This window comes from Mesoplodon bidens, assembly GCF_964165515.1.
Source record: "Mesoplodon bidens genome assembly, chromosome: 2".
Lineage (NCBI taxonomy): Eukaryota > Metazoa > Chordata > Mammalia > Artiodactyla > Ziphiidae > Mesoplodon > Mesoplodon bidens.
This window is the reverse complement of record NC_138177.1, coordinates 56726310-56739721: the sequence shown is the minus strand read 5'-3', so window position 1 is coordinate 56739721 and position 13412 is coordinate 56726310. Positions and strand designations below refer to the sequence as shown.

General features: G+C 46.9%; 1 protein-coding gene across 1 annotated transcript in view; it reads left to right on the top strand.

The window, feature by feature from the left end:
* The first annotated feature begins 1247 nt into the window (after window positions 1-1247).
* Window positions 1248-13412, top strand: part of PACC1 (proton activated chloride channel 1) — a 33504-nt gene continuing 21339 nt past the window's right edge. The window contains exons 1-2 of the mRNA XM_081254871.1: window positions 1248-1420; window positions 5474-5570. Of these exons, the coding sequence (XP_081110997.1) occupies window positions 1385-1420; window positions 5474-5570 (133 nt within the window). The 5' untranslated portion in view covers window positions 1248-1384. The remainder of the gene's footprint in view (window positions 1421-5473; window positions 5571-13412) is intronic.

Genomic DNA, 13412 nt, shown 5'->3' with positions numbered 1-13412 from the left:
CCTTGTAGTAAAGCAGTAAGTAATTTAATGAGTTTGTTGTTGTTTATTTGTTTTGGTAAGCAACTGTTAACTGAAATGGATGGAATAAGTGTTCCATTCATAAATTTAACAAGCATTTGCTGAATGCCTACTATGTGTTAGGTGCTATATATATTGTCCCATTTAATAGATGTGAGAGCAGAGAGTCTGGGCTGGGGTAGGGTGGTCAGAAGAGGTGGTGGAGGCCTCCCAGTACTAACACTCTGAAGGTCCAGGCTGCTCTGATGTGGTTGGTGCTACTATGGTTGCCACTGAGGAGGGAAGAGGCCCTGAGTGCAGGGGTTTACAGAGTTGCAGCTGCCCGGAACACAGAGCAGCATTCACCAAGGCATAGGCAACCTCTATCTGCTTCACTACTAAGCAGCCCAGGGCAGCCACACAGAACAGCTGTTCAGGCAGCGGGAAGAGGGGATGATGTGGGTCCGCCCTGCCACAGGGCAAACACCCAATTTTCCACCACATTCAGGGCAGGAGGCTTTTGCTACTGTGAACAGCACCTTTGGGTTTTGCTGCATGACCTGTTCTGGCTCAAATAAGGACCTGTGAAGCAGGGCAGGGTTTAGCAGCTGCATTCTAAGGTGAACAGAGGATGGCTCAGAGTATTACAAGACCTGTGGGAGAAGGGCAGAGCCAGAACAAGAATCTAGAGGTCCTGACTCCAAGTGTCTGCCCCAGGAATAATGGAAAGAACTTGGATTTTGTCGTCTGTTCCTAGATTAAATAATCTTCACTTGTTCATGGCTTTCTCCCCATCCCTTCTGAAACGAGGTACCTCAGTTTCCTCACCTGTAAAACAGAGAAAAATGCCCTCTTTACAGGGTTCCTCGCAGGATGAAAGGCATAATGGGCATGAACGTGCTTTGTAACATATAAAATGCTCTCCAGATATTTACTATGGTTATAAACTACAAGGCCAAGCTTCCTCTTTCAGTTATAGATTAGGATCTCCTACCTGTCTGACTTGGCCCCCTTGTTCCACTTTCCACTCATTTTCTCGGTCCTTCACCCTCCAATAAAGAGAGGAAGTAAGAGAAGAGGAAAGCACGTGCGTCTAACGTGCGGGTTAAGCCTGGCTCTGGGTAACTCAAAGGCTTCGCTACCCCGGGAATGCGGAGTGGGGCCCTCACGCCCAGAACTACATTTCCCAGCAACCCATTCGCGGCTCCAGCTGCGGCGGGGGCGAGGCGCATGCGCCGAGTGCGCCCCGCCTTGTCTCGAAGCCGCTCCTGCGAACCGGTTTCGCCTCGGAGAGCCGGCAGATCTCGGCGCTGCAGCCGCGGTGCTCGCCTAGCTGCTTCCCGGGGATCGCAGCGGGCTCAGGTTTGCCTTAGGTCCGGTCAGTGCCATGATCCGCCAGGAGCTCTCCACATCCTACCAAGAGGTACAAGGCAGGGGCGGGGGCGAAAGCAAATTTTCCTGTGAGGCAGAGCGGGTCCCGGGGGTCTGGGCGGCTGGGCTGTGGGGGGCGTCCGGGCGGGCAGAGCCCGCCTCCAAGTAGCGGTGAGTGCTTCGGAGGAGGGGTCCCCGCGTGCTGAGCTGCGGCGGAGCAGGAAGGAAGCGGGACGCCTAGCCTCCTCCGGATGCTGCCTTCGCTTGGCAGAAGGATGGAGCCGGGGCCCCGGAGTCTCGACCCTTAACCATCAGGTGAATGATTAAAGCCTCGTCCGACCCAGGCAGCAGCGCGGTCCGCCGGGCGGACTCCCCCCCACCCCGCCGCCCTCCACGCCGAGGTTCTTTGCAACAAGTGGAAGCACCCGCGCCTTCCTCCCAGCTGGGCAGAGGCGCGGTGGGCATCAGCCCCCTCCACGCCCAAGGCCTCGTGGCCCCTGCAGCTGCTAACGATAGCGATAATTACAGCTCGTTTTGATGGCCAACCAACTTTGAAAATGTGCTTTCACCGACAGAGCTGCTTCTCGCCCCGTTCCGTTTCTCTCTCCACTTTCACCTCCTCCCACGACTGTAACTCTTACTTTCCAGTTCTTTGTCTCATTCTTGTCTGTCCTGCGCTGCAGGGTGCCGTTCCAGCTCTTCCCTCAGACCAGCTCCTCCTGCTGACTTACTGACACTGGTGAACTGCTCTCCTTCTCCTCCTCTAAGGTCCCAAACCTTGGTCATTTCTAGTTCTCTTCCCTCCCTTGGCAAGTTCAGGCAGTTCCATATCCTCAATCCTCAGGTTTGTGTCCCCAAGTCTGCTCTAACCAACTCTCCCTTTGGTGTCTCCCATGCTGGGCAGATTCTTTCGGGGGCCCTGCCTTGATCCACGAGCATTCCTTTTTACATATACCTGATGCTGCCGTTGGTCTACCCAGAAGAGTCCAAACTTCTTACAAGCTTTCACAGCCCTGCAGCTGTATCTTCTGTTAACCTTCGTCATCTCCTCACCCACCTAGGTTCTGGCCACACTGGAAATTCACCGATTAAAAACGTGCTCCTGCTATGCCTATGCTCACACCATTTCTTTTTCTTTAACCCCTTCTCAAACTCCTTTGGTTAAAATTCCCCCCATTGTGCAAGAGGGATCTCAAATCTCACATGCTCCATAGGGGTCTCACTTCCCAGATGAGTCTATCATTCTGCCAGTCCTTCTCATGTGAACTGCTGCTGTCTTGATCAATACTGATCAATATTGATGTACATTTCTCCCTTTGTAAATGATACTGTGTGGAGTATATAAAGCAGATGCCTTAGCCCCGTAGTAGAAGGGGAAGCCAAGTTGAAGGCAGATGAGATTTGCCTGAGGCTTGCCATTTTGTAGTGTGGGATCTGGGCTAGAATCTGACTTGGGACAAATTTCTGTATTTCTTCTACCATTTCCTTTGTCCAAAAGGAGCCTGATGGATTTTAACCAGTGCTGTGGATTCTGTGGCCCCTAGATTCTGAACCCGAGGCAGTGGGGGAATCCTGGGAAATGAGTTGTGTCTTTCCTTGACTCTGAAAGTTTTCAGGTTTGTAGGGAATAGAGCATAGTGGGTAGATACTAGGACTTTTAAGTCAAAAAGCCCGCATTCCTATCCTGCCTCGCCTCTTGCCATTTGTGTGACTTTTGTCAAGTTACTTAACTTCTCTGAGCCTCAAGTTTCTTCATCTGCAAAATGAAGGTAATGATAGTCCCTATCTCACAGGGCTCTGAGGATTAGATGAGTTGGTCTGTGAAAGTGCTCAGCTCAGTGCCTGGCAGTCGTGACCCCTCAGTGAATGCTAGTTCTTATTAACAGGGTGTGGGCATCTCCTGCTTCTGGGGAGCTTTGGGGTCCTGGTTTACAGGACCATGTCCCTCACCATTCACACGCAACCTGCATTATCTCCTTACCTAGCAGGGCTCCTAAAATGTTTATTAAAATATAGGCAGTTATCCTGCTTGCAGGGGTAAGGCCAAGGGTGGATTCAGTTTCCGTTGGTGGAAGACACTGGAAGGACCCCTCCCCTTACTTTCTTTAGTGGACCGTTCTGAAGTCCCTGTCTCTCACCTTCTTCAGAAGAAGGAGGCCTCCTGAATCTTTCTTGTATGGGTCATTCTGAGAGTGGACCTAGCTCCGAGTTAGGTTTCTTTGCTGGGGGGAGATTTTGGTTTTGCAGGATGGGGCATTTGAGAATTTGGCCAGGGTCAGGCAAGGAGGTGGGTTTATTATGGCTGCAGGTAGTCAGCAGGGGAACTGGGTTAGGAGTGTGTTAGGGTTAGGCTGAACCTGTGCGAGGCTTGGATCAGAGAACGCTGTGCCTTCCCAGGACGAACATCCTCCTTGCTCTTTGGCCAGCAAAAGGGAAAGAGCCCTGGGGACCTCTTGATCTGTGTTCCTTCCCACTGTGCGCCTGTGTTTCATGGTGTCATCTTTCACGTGTTGGTTTTCTTTTCTTTTGGGCTTCAGGGCTTTAAACTAGAGGCTTTACCTGATTCTAAAGGGGAGGAGCAATAAAGACAGACGTAGAGAATGGATTTGAGGACACGGGGAGGGGGAAGGGTAAATTGGGGTGAAGTGAGAGAGTGGCATGGACTTACACACTACCAAATGTAAAATAGATAGCTAGTGGGAAGCAGCTGCATAGCACAGGGAGATCATCTCAGTGCTTTGTGACCACCTAGAGGGGTGGGATAGGGAGGGTGGGAGGGAGACGCAAGAGGGAGGGGATATGGGGGTATACGTATATGTATAGATGATTCACTTTGTTATAAAGCAGAAACTAACACAACAATGTAAAGCAATTATACGCCAATAAAGATGTTAAAAATAAATAAATAAAGGGCAGGAGCAGAGGCATGGAGAAGGAGATGGAAGAATATTAGATATGTAAGAGCTTTGTTTTAACTCGTTTCTTAGAGATGAATTTTTAATGATGTCCTGCGACCTTAAGTGTTGACCCTGTGAGCCTAAGAAAATACTTGAGAAGTCTATCCCCTCCCTCACCTCCCAATCCAGTGATAGGTCCTCCTCTAAACTCTGGTCTTGGTGTTTCTTGCTTTTCTCCTTAATGCCGTGGAACCTTGTTGGTTATCATTGTATCATTGTCCCCATTTGACAGGTGAGAACTCTGATGAAGTGAGGTGGAGGTTGCCTGCTATTAGGCTGCTAATTAGCACCTGTCTCTGGCTGGTCTGCCCTCCCCACTTTGTTCTGCCATTTGCAGCCTGAGTTGGTGGACTTTAGCTCCGACATCAACTTCTGTTCCCTCTGCTCCCTCAGCAGATTCTAAGCTTGCATTTCCTCCTTCTTTGGGAAGTGATTAAGACCATGGGTTTTGGAACTAGACTAACTTGGATTTTGCTCTTCACTCTATGGCCATGGAGAGTATTGTGGGTTGAATTGTCTTCCCCAAAAAGGTATGTTAAAGTCCTAACCCCCAGCACCTCAGAAAGTGACCTTATTTGGAAATAGGGTCATTGCAGATGTATTTAGTTAAGACGCAGTCATGCTGAAGTAGAATGGGCCCTAACCCAGTATGAATGATGTCCTTATAAGAAGATTGACCATGTGGAGACACAGACTCCGTGTGAAGATGGAGGCAGAGATCGGAGATGGGATGCATCTACAAGCAAGGAACACCCAGGGCTGCTGGCCATTATCTGGAACTGGAAGAGAGGCATGGAAAACGTTCTCCCTCACAGCCCTTGGAAGGAACCAACCTTGCCATCACCTTGATTTCAGTTTTCTAGTCTCCCTAACTGTGAGGGAATAAATTCCTGTTATTTTAAGCCACCCAGTTTGTGGTGCTTTGTTACCGCAGCCTGGGAAACTAACACATAGAAGTTATTTGAATTTTCTGAGCTTCAGTGTGCTAATCTGTAGAATTGGTATAACATACCCTATATCATGTGATTTCTTTCTTTTTTTTTTTTTGATGACAGTTAAGTGAGAAACACCTTCTGCTTTCTTATTCTAGTCCAGAAAAGCAAAGCTGATGTAGCTGACTTCCTTGCCCTCTTTGTTTCTCCCTTTAGCTGAGTGAGGAGTTGGATCAGGTGGTTGAGAACTCAGAGCAGGCGGACGAGCGGGAAAAGGAGGCGGTCAAAGTCCAGGGTCCAGGGATCTTACCAGGTAAGTGGGTTCAGCGCTGGGGGTGGAAGTGCCGGCAAACGGTGCTGAGCCACTGCTGCAGCTGGAGGCCCTAGTCCAGGCTCCTCGCCAGCTGGGGACCTGTGTCGGAGGCGCAGCCCCTGCCTGGTGTCGGATCTCAAGTATTGCCCTCGTTTTAGAGCTATACATATTTAACCAGCCTTAGGACAGAGGATGTGTCCAAGCCGGCTTCTGCTCTTTTCTGTCCTCTAGTTTGAGCCAGATCCTGAGGCCAGGCCATTGGACACAATGACAAGAACTTTGGGTCTCTGTTTTTGTGTTCCTTTTTCCCAGGGACGCTGTCAGCAGTTGAGCCTCTTAATACCTGGGTTGCTTCCCAGGGCACTCTGGGCAATTATCCGATAGGGCTCATCCCCGGATATCAGGCCTCTCCAGTTTTGTCGCCCAACTGGGTGGTCCCATCAGTAAGGTGGCACCTCGTAGAGCCTTGCAGGAATGTTTGATACTGTCAACCACTTCTTCATCCCGGATACGCTCTGCTTCCTTAGCTTCCATGATGTGACACTTTACTTCTCAGGTCACTCCTTCCAGCCTCCTTTGCAGTCACCCTCCAGCTCTTGGGTGTTAAATGTTTCTCAGAGCCCCCCTTCTCTCAGTCTCTGGCAGGTGACCTCACTCAGGCCCCCTCCCCTGCTTTAGTCACTGTTTGCTCACACGTGACTGCCGTGGTTATACCTCTGGCCCAGAGGTTACCTGTTCGCATATCCTGTGTATCCAGATTCCCAGATGGTGGCTCTGCCAGGATGTCCCAAAGGTCCCCTGAACTCCACATGTCCAGAATTGACCTCATGGTCTCCCCACTGCCAGCTTCGCCCTCTACCAGTGTCTCCTGTTTCCAGGAATGGTACCATCACCACCCAGTTGAACCCGAAAGTCATTTGTTTTTCCTTCCTTCCCTACTTCCCCTTTTTCACTGCCCCTCAGCCATACTGGCCTTCTTTTACTTTGGGCCTCCCTCCCACCACTGGGCCTTTTGGCGGTTTTATTCCTCTGCCTGGAATTCTCTTCCGTCTGTCACCTTGTTAATGCGTAATCATCCTTCAGCTCTCAGCTCACTCAGTTTTTCCCTGCGAAGCCTTCTCTGACCTCCTGGCTAGATCACCTCCCCCGTCACTCGTAGCCTACACATCTCTCCCTTGCAGCTGTCGCTGATGGGATGGTATATGTGTTTGCCTGACTATTTGATTAATGTCTGTCTGTTCTACTAGACTGTAAACTCCACCAGGGTGGAGACAGTCCCTTTTGCTCCCCATTCAGCCCTGGCCATGCAATAAGGATTCATTGAGTGAATGAATGAGTGAATGAATGGAGTCCCAGCCTGACTCCAGCTTCTTGGGTGGATTGAGGGAGGTGGGCTTCTGCTCCTCTGGATTCCCATATTTGTAGGGGAGGGGAATGGGATAGGAAATTCTGTGATTGTGCCTAAACCTTAGAGAGGACTTTGTAGAAGGAAGGAGGCAGGAAGGGCAGCTAATGTTTACTGACTGCCAGGCTCTGTCATCCCCATTGGCCATTTAATTCTCATAAGAAACCTGGGAGGCGATCATCCTCATGATTCCAGATGAGGCCCCGAGGCTCAGAGAGGCTAAGTGAAGTGTGGGAAGATCACGTAGCTGGTCAGCAGACAGACTGGATCAAGCTCTGTCTGACCCCAGACTCTTTCTACTGCACCCGTGATTTTTAAAAAATATCTTAAGCATCCTTCTATTAAAGCCCAATGTGTAAAACGTTGTAGCCTGACTACCCTCACTCTGACTCTAGGCATTACCTCTGAAGCCCTAAGGTCCCAGGGAGAACTGTTCGAAAGCCCTGTATGTTAGTTTCTATTGTGTGTGTAACAAGTTACCACAAACCTAGTGACTTAAACAGCTCAGATTTATTATCTGAGAGTCCTGGAGATCAGAAGTCCAAAATGGGTCTCACTGGGCTAAAATTAAGGTGTCGGCAGGCGAATTCCTATCTGGAGTCTCCATGAAAAAATCCATTTTAGTGCCTTTTCCAGCTTCTCAAGGCTGCCTGCCTTCCTTGGCTCATGTCTCTTCTTCTATCTTCAGGTCTTTCTCACATCTCCTCGTTCTGCCTCCCTCTTCCATGTTTAAAGAGCTCTTGTGATTACATTGGACCCATCCAGATAATCCAGAATAATTTCCCTGTTTTAAGGTCAGGTGATTAGCAACTTTGATCCCATCTTTGCCGTGTAACTTGACATATTTGTAGGCTCCAAGATGTAGGACGTGGACATCTCTTGTGGGCCATTATTCTGCCTACTGCACCCTGCACCACCCTCTTGCCCCCGGTCAGAAGAGAATAGATGGTGACAGCAGGAAGAGGAGGGAGGCCAGACTTGGAAAGATGAAGTTTCCTGTTGTGTTTCCTTTTATAGATAAATGCCAGGCAAATTAGGAAGTGGCCATGATGACCTTCGACCTTGGCAGCCTCTCTTTTGCCTCAGATTCCTGGGGCCTCAAAGCCTGAAATCAGTCAGAGCAGGCAGCCAGACCTCAGGCAGAGCAAATTTTGGGTAGTTCCTTTGGCTGGCAAAGAGCCTTCCCTGCTTTTGGGGAAACTCTCCTGGGCGCATCTCCTGTTTAGACCGTAGACAATCCAGTGCTCAGAAGCCCATTTGGCTGGTCTCAGTAGTGACTTGGCCCGAATTTGATGACCTGGTATACAACTTTCAGAGCTCATTTCCTGCCTCTGAGTCCCCTAAGAATAATACAAATAATGGTAATGACAGCAGCCACCAATGATTAGGTGCTTTCCTCTACTAGGCCTGGGTAGGGCTTTTTCTATATACTTTATCCCATAATCTTCCCAGCCACCCTCTTGAGGGAGGTGGTTAGTCCTAGTTTATAGACAGAAACCGGGGGCACAGAGAGGTTAAGTACTGTGCTCAGAGTTAAAGAGTAGCAGGGCTCAAATTGAACCCAGGGCTGTCTCTGAACGTATTCTGACTCTGGCTCAGTTGTTCCTGGATGAGATGCTTTCTTGTTCCAAAATCCTCCCCTTCCTCCACCAGAGTCACTCATGGATTCCTTCACCTTTATGCCCAATGCTAAAACCACGAAGAAGGTGAGTGAGGCATGGCCTACTTCTGGGAACTCAGGCCATGTGGAGAGAGAAGGCAGGTTACCCAAAGAAGAACTTGCCCTCCTTCTACACAGCCTGCCCTGAGCTACCTAATGGGGTCTTTTTCTCCCTGTTACCTGCTTTCTAGTATTCAGTACTTTTCCTTTGTAGCATTTAGCACAGCTGAGAGTGTCCATTTATTGACTATAATTCTTTCGTTAATTGTGTCAGCCCCTAGGCCCTGACCCTGAGTTTTGTGAGGCACAAAGGTTTGTCCCCTCCCTACCCCCATTGTAACTCCAGTGCCTGGTAGAGTGCCTGGCCCTCTGTAGGTGCTCAGTGTGTATTGGTACCCTGGGAGAGGGAGGTGGGGATTTGGAGCAGGAAGGCATCTCACATAAGCCAACTTGAATGAATGAATGAGGGCCAAAGAAATGCTAGAGACAGGTGCCTCAGGAGTGAATGAAGGAGGGCTGGTTGGTGAAGGAAGTGGGATTAATCTGAAGGAGGGTGATATATGGGTGAAAAAGAAGGGCTGGCCGGCGGGGAGGGGTGTGTGCGCAAACACAGAGAGATGGGAATGACAATAGGGTGTTTCAGAATCGGTGGGTGGTACAGTGGTTGGAGCAGAGGGTTGGTGGGAGTAGCAGAGGGAGGTGAGATAGGAAAGCTCAGCTGGGCCGGCCTGGGGGTGGCTTTGAGTGTTGGGGTTTGGACTTTCTCTAGGGGGCAGGCAGTATTTAAAGGGATTGGAGCAGAGCAGTAAGAGGAGTGAAGTGGGCATGTTAGGAAGATCAGTGTGGCAGGTTGTGGGCCTGGGTTAAGGTGAAGCGAGACAACTGTGCCACGTCAAAGGCTGAAGGCCGATGTGATAGGCTGCTTTGATGTAGGGGAGGGGGAGAAGAAAGAACCAAAGAAGACTCTGAGGTTTGAAGCCAGGTGAGTGGGAGAATAATACCATACAGAGACAGAGTCCAGAGGGGCAGGTGGCTGGAAGAGAAGATGCTCGTCTGCGGTGCACACACCACGCTTCAGTTGATGTGGTGGGTCTGGTTAGAGATGACCTAGAGGCAGTGAGAGGTATAGGATTGACTGGAGAGAGGACCCGTAGTGGGTGGTTTAGGGGCCTGGAAGAAAGCCAGAGACACAGAATGTGGAATGAGCAGGAGAGGGCCATGGAGACTGAGCCTCGGAGGATGTCCACACTTGGAGGCCAGAAGAGGAGGTGGAGCTGGAGTTGAATGCAGGGCCTGGAACTAAGAGTAGCAGGACAGGAAGACAGTATGAGGCTGCTGAGCATTTAGCAGCTGAGGTTCGAGTTAAGCACCTAGCGCCCAGGATTATGTTCCCAATGTTACTCTCTGAGATAAAGAATTCCATACCATAATGTGGTAAAAGCCTCAGTCTGTTCGTTGCCTCTCTATCAGGGGAAGCACAACCACTTATTACTCTTTTCGAAGGGAGAGATGAGACCAGACATGCTAATTGAATAAGCAGTTTACTACATCAGAGATGTAATCACATTGAGGAAAACAGTTAATTAGTCATTACAATCAGTTCTCCATGGAAACAGTTGTATATTAATAGAATAGACAAAGATAAGCAACCAAAGGAAAAATAGGTAAATTGGACCTCATCGAAATGAAAAACTTTTATGCATCAAAGGGTACTATCAAAGTGAAAAGATAGCCCGCAGGATGGGAGAAATTTTCAAATCATATATCTGATAAGGGACTTGTATTTAGAATATATAAAGAACTCTTACACTCAATAATAAAAAGACAACCCAGTTAAAAAATGGGCAAAGAATCTGAGTAATGTTTCTTCAAAGAAGATATCCAAATGACCGATAAACACATGAAGAGATGCTGAACATCATTAGTCATCAGGGAAAGGCAAATCTAAACCACAGTGAGATACCACTTCATACCTACAAGGATGGCTACAATCAATAAGAAGATGATTAACAAGTTTTGGTGAGGATATAGAGAAATTAGAACCCCCATATGTTGCTTGTGGGAATGTAAAATGGTACAGCTACTGTGAAAAATAGTCTGGCAGTTCTTCAAAAGGAGTTACCATATGACCCAGCAGTTCTACTCCTAGGTATATACACAAGAGAAATGAAAACTTATGTCCACACAAAAACTTGTAATGAAAGTTCATAGCAGCATTACTCATAATAGACAAAACGTAGAAACAACACAAATGTCCATCAACTGATGAATGGATAAATAAAATAGTATGTTCACAGAATGGAATATTATTGTGCAATAAAAAGGAATGAAGAGCTGATACATGCTTCAACATGGACGAATCTTGAAAACAAGTAAAGTGAAAGAAGTCAGACACAAAAGGTCACATATTATATGATTCCATTTATGTGACTTGCCTGGAATAGGTAAATCTATAGACAGAGAAAGTATTGGGTTGGCCAGAAAATGCCTTCAGTTTTTAAGTAAAAATAAAAGACACATTTTTCATTTTCACCAAGAACTTTATTGAACAATGTATTCACCCTTTTGTGCCACTACCTTCTGCCATTTTTCAGGCAACTTCATAATTCCACATTCCCAAAACTTTTTATCTTTTTGAGCAAGGAACTGTTCTAGGTGCCTTTTACGGTCTTCCAGGGAATTGAAAATTTTTCCATTAAGAGAATTTTGTAAAGACCGAAATAAATGGAAATTCGAAGATGCAATGTCTGGTGAATACGGCACATGAATCAGAACTTCCCAGCCAAACTGTAACAATTTTTCCTTGGTCATCAAAGAAACATGCCATCTTGCGTTATCCTGTTGGAAGATTATGTGTTTTCTGTTGACTAATTCCAGATGCTTTTCCACGAGTTCTGCTTTCAGTTGGTCTAATTGGGAGCAGTAGTTTTTGGAATTAATCGTTTGGTTTTCCAGAAGAAGCTCATAGTAGAGGACTCCCTTCCAATTGCACTGTATACACAACATCACCTTATTTGGATGAAGACCGGCCTTTGGTATGGTTGGTGGTGGTTCATTTCGCTTGCCCCATGATCTCCTCCATTCCACATTATTGTACAGTATCCACTTTTCATCGCCCGTCACAGTTTGTTTTAAAAACGGAACATTTGGGACTTCCCTCATGGTCCAGTGGCAAAGAATCCACCTTACAATGCAGGGGACGCAGTTTCGATCCCTGGTCAGGGAACTAAGATCCCACATGCTGCGGGGCAACTACACCCGTGTGCCGCAACTACTGAGCTGGTGTGCCTCAACTAGAGCCTGCGTGCTGCAAACTACAGAGCCCGTGCACTCTGGAACCCGTGCGCCACAACTACAGAGGCCTTGTGCCCTGGAGCTTATATGCTACAACTAGAGAAGAGAAAACCCGCACGCCACAACTAGAGAGAAGCCCGTGCACTGCAACGAAGAGCCCGCATGCTGCAACTAAGACCTGATGCAGCCAAAAATAAATAAGTAATAAATCTTAAAAAAAAAAAGCAGAACATTTTCATTATGTTAGAGAATTGCGTGTGGAAATATGGTCAAGAAGGTTTTTTTGGCTCAACTTATGTGGAACCCAAACATCAAAGCGATTAACATACAAGCTGGTGTAAATGATTTTCAACACTTGATTTGGATGTTTTGAGTGTGTCAGCAGCTATCTTCAGCATGGTATAACATTGATTGTTCTCAACTAATGCCTCAGTTTGATTGCTATCAACTTCAACTGGTCTACCCAACTGTGGAGCATCCTCCAGCAAGAAATCTCCAACACAAAACTTTGCAAACCACTTTTGACATGTTCAATCAGTCACAGCACCTTCTCCATACACTGCACAAATCATTTTTTGCATTTCAGTTGTGTTTTTACCTTTCTTGAAATAATAAAGCATAATATGCTGAAAATGTTGCTCTTTTTCTTCTATCTTCAATATTAAAATGGCTACACAGAAATTTACAAATTTTGATAAATTTTTTTTTAAATGCACGCTGTTATGACAGCTCTCACATACAATCTAACAGAATTGTTTTGAACGAAGTTAAGGACAGCTAAGTGCTACCAGAGCCATCTTATGGAAAAAACGGAATGAAACTTTTGGCCAACCCAATAGATGATTGGTTACCAGGGACTAGGAGGAAGGTGGAGTGACTGCTAATGGGTGTGGAGTTTCTTTTTGGGTAATGACAACGTTCTGTAATTAGATAGTGGTTATGGTTATACACCTTGTGAATATTTTAAAAACTACAAAATATATTCACTTTAAGAAGGTAAATTTTATGGTATGTAAGTTATATCTCACAGGAAAACCAAAACAAAATTAAAACAAACCCACCACATCACTAAAAAGAAAAAAAGATAAAGAAGTCGTTTCTTTTTCACAATCTGAATGCATCTTAGCCCAGTGCTCTCTGCAAGGTAGAGTTTTGCACAGTTGCGGTAGTCAGCCAGTTTCCTTTCCTGTAAATAAAGGTCCCACAATGTTTTACATATCCTCTTAATGGCCTGACTTACATTCTGGGGCAAGTTTGGGTTTTTGAAGCAATTCTGTCATGGGTTTTACAAAACTCATAAATTACCTTTCCCAAGAAAATCTTGTGCATTATTTTTCTCTTCTACTACTGTGACTTTGCATATATATAAAGGATGTATACTTTTAAATTTTAATTAATCCTGCTTGCCACAAAAAAAGCCAGAGTTTGGTTTTTCTGACTGCAGAGTGCGTGGGACATTTTCTCAAATATCCAGCACCTTTCT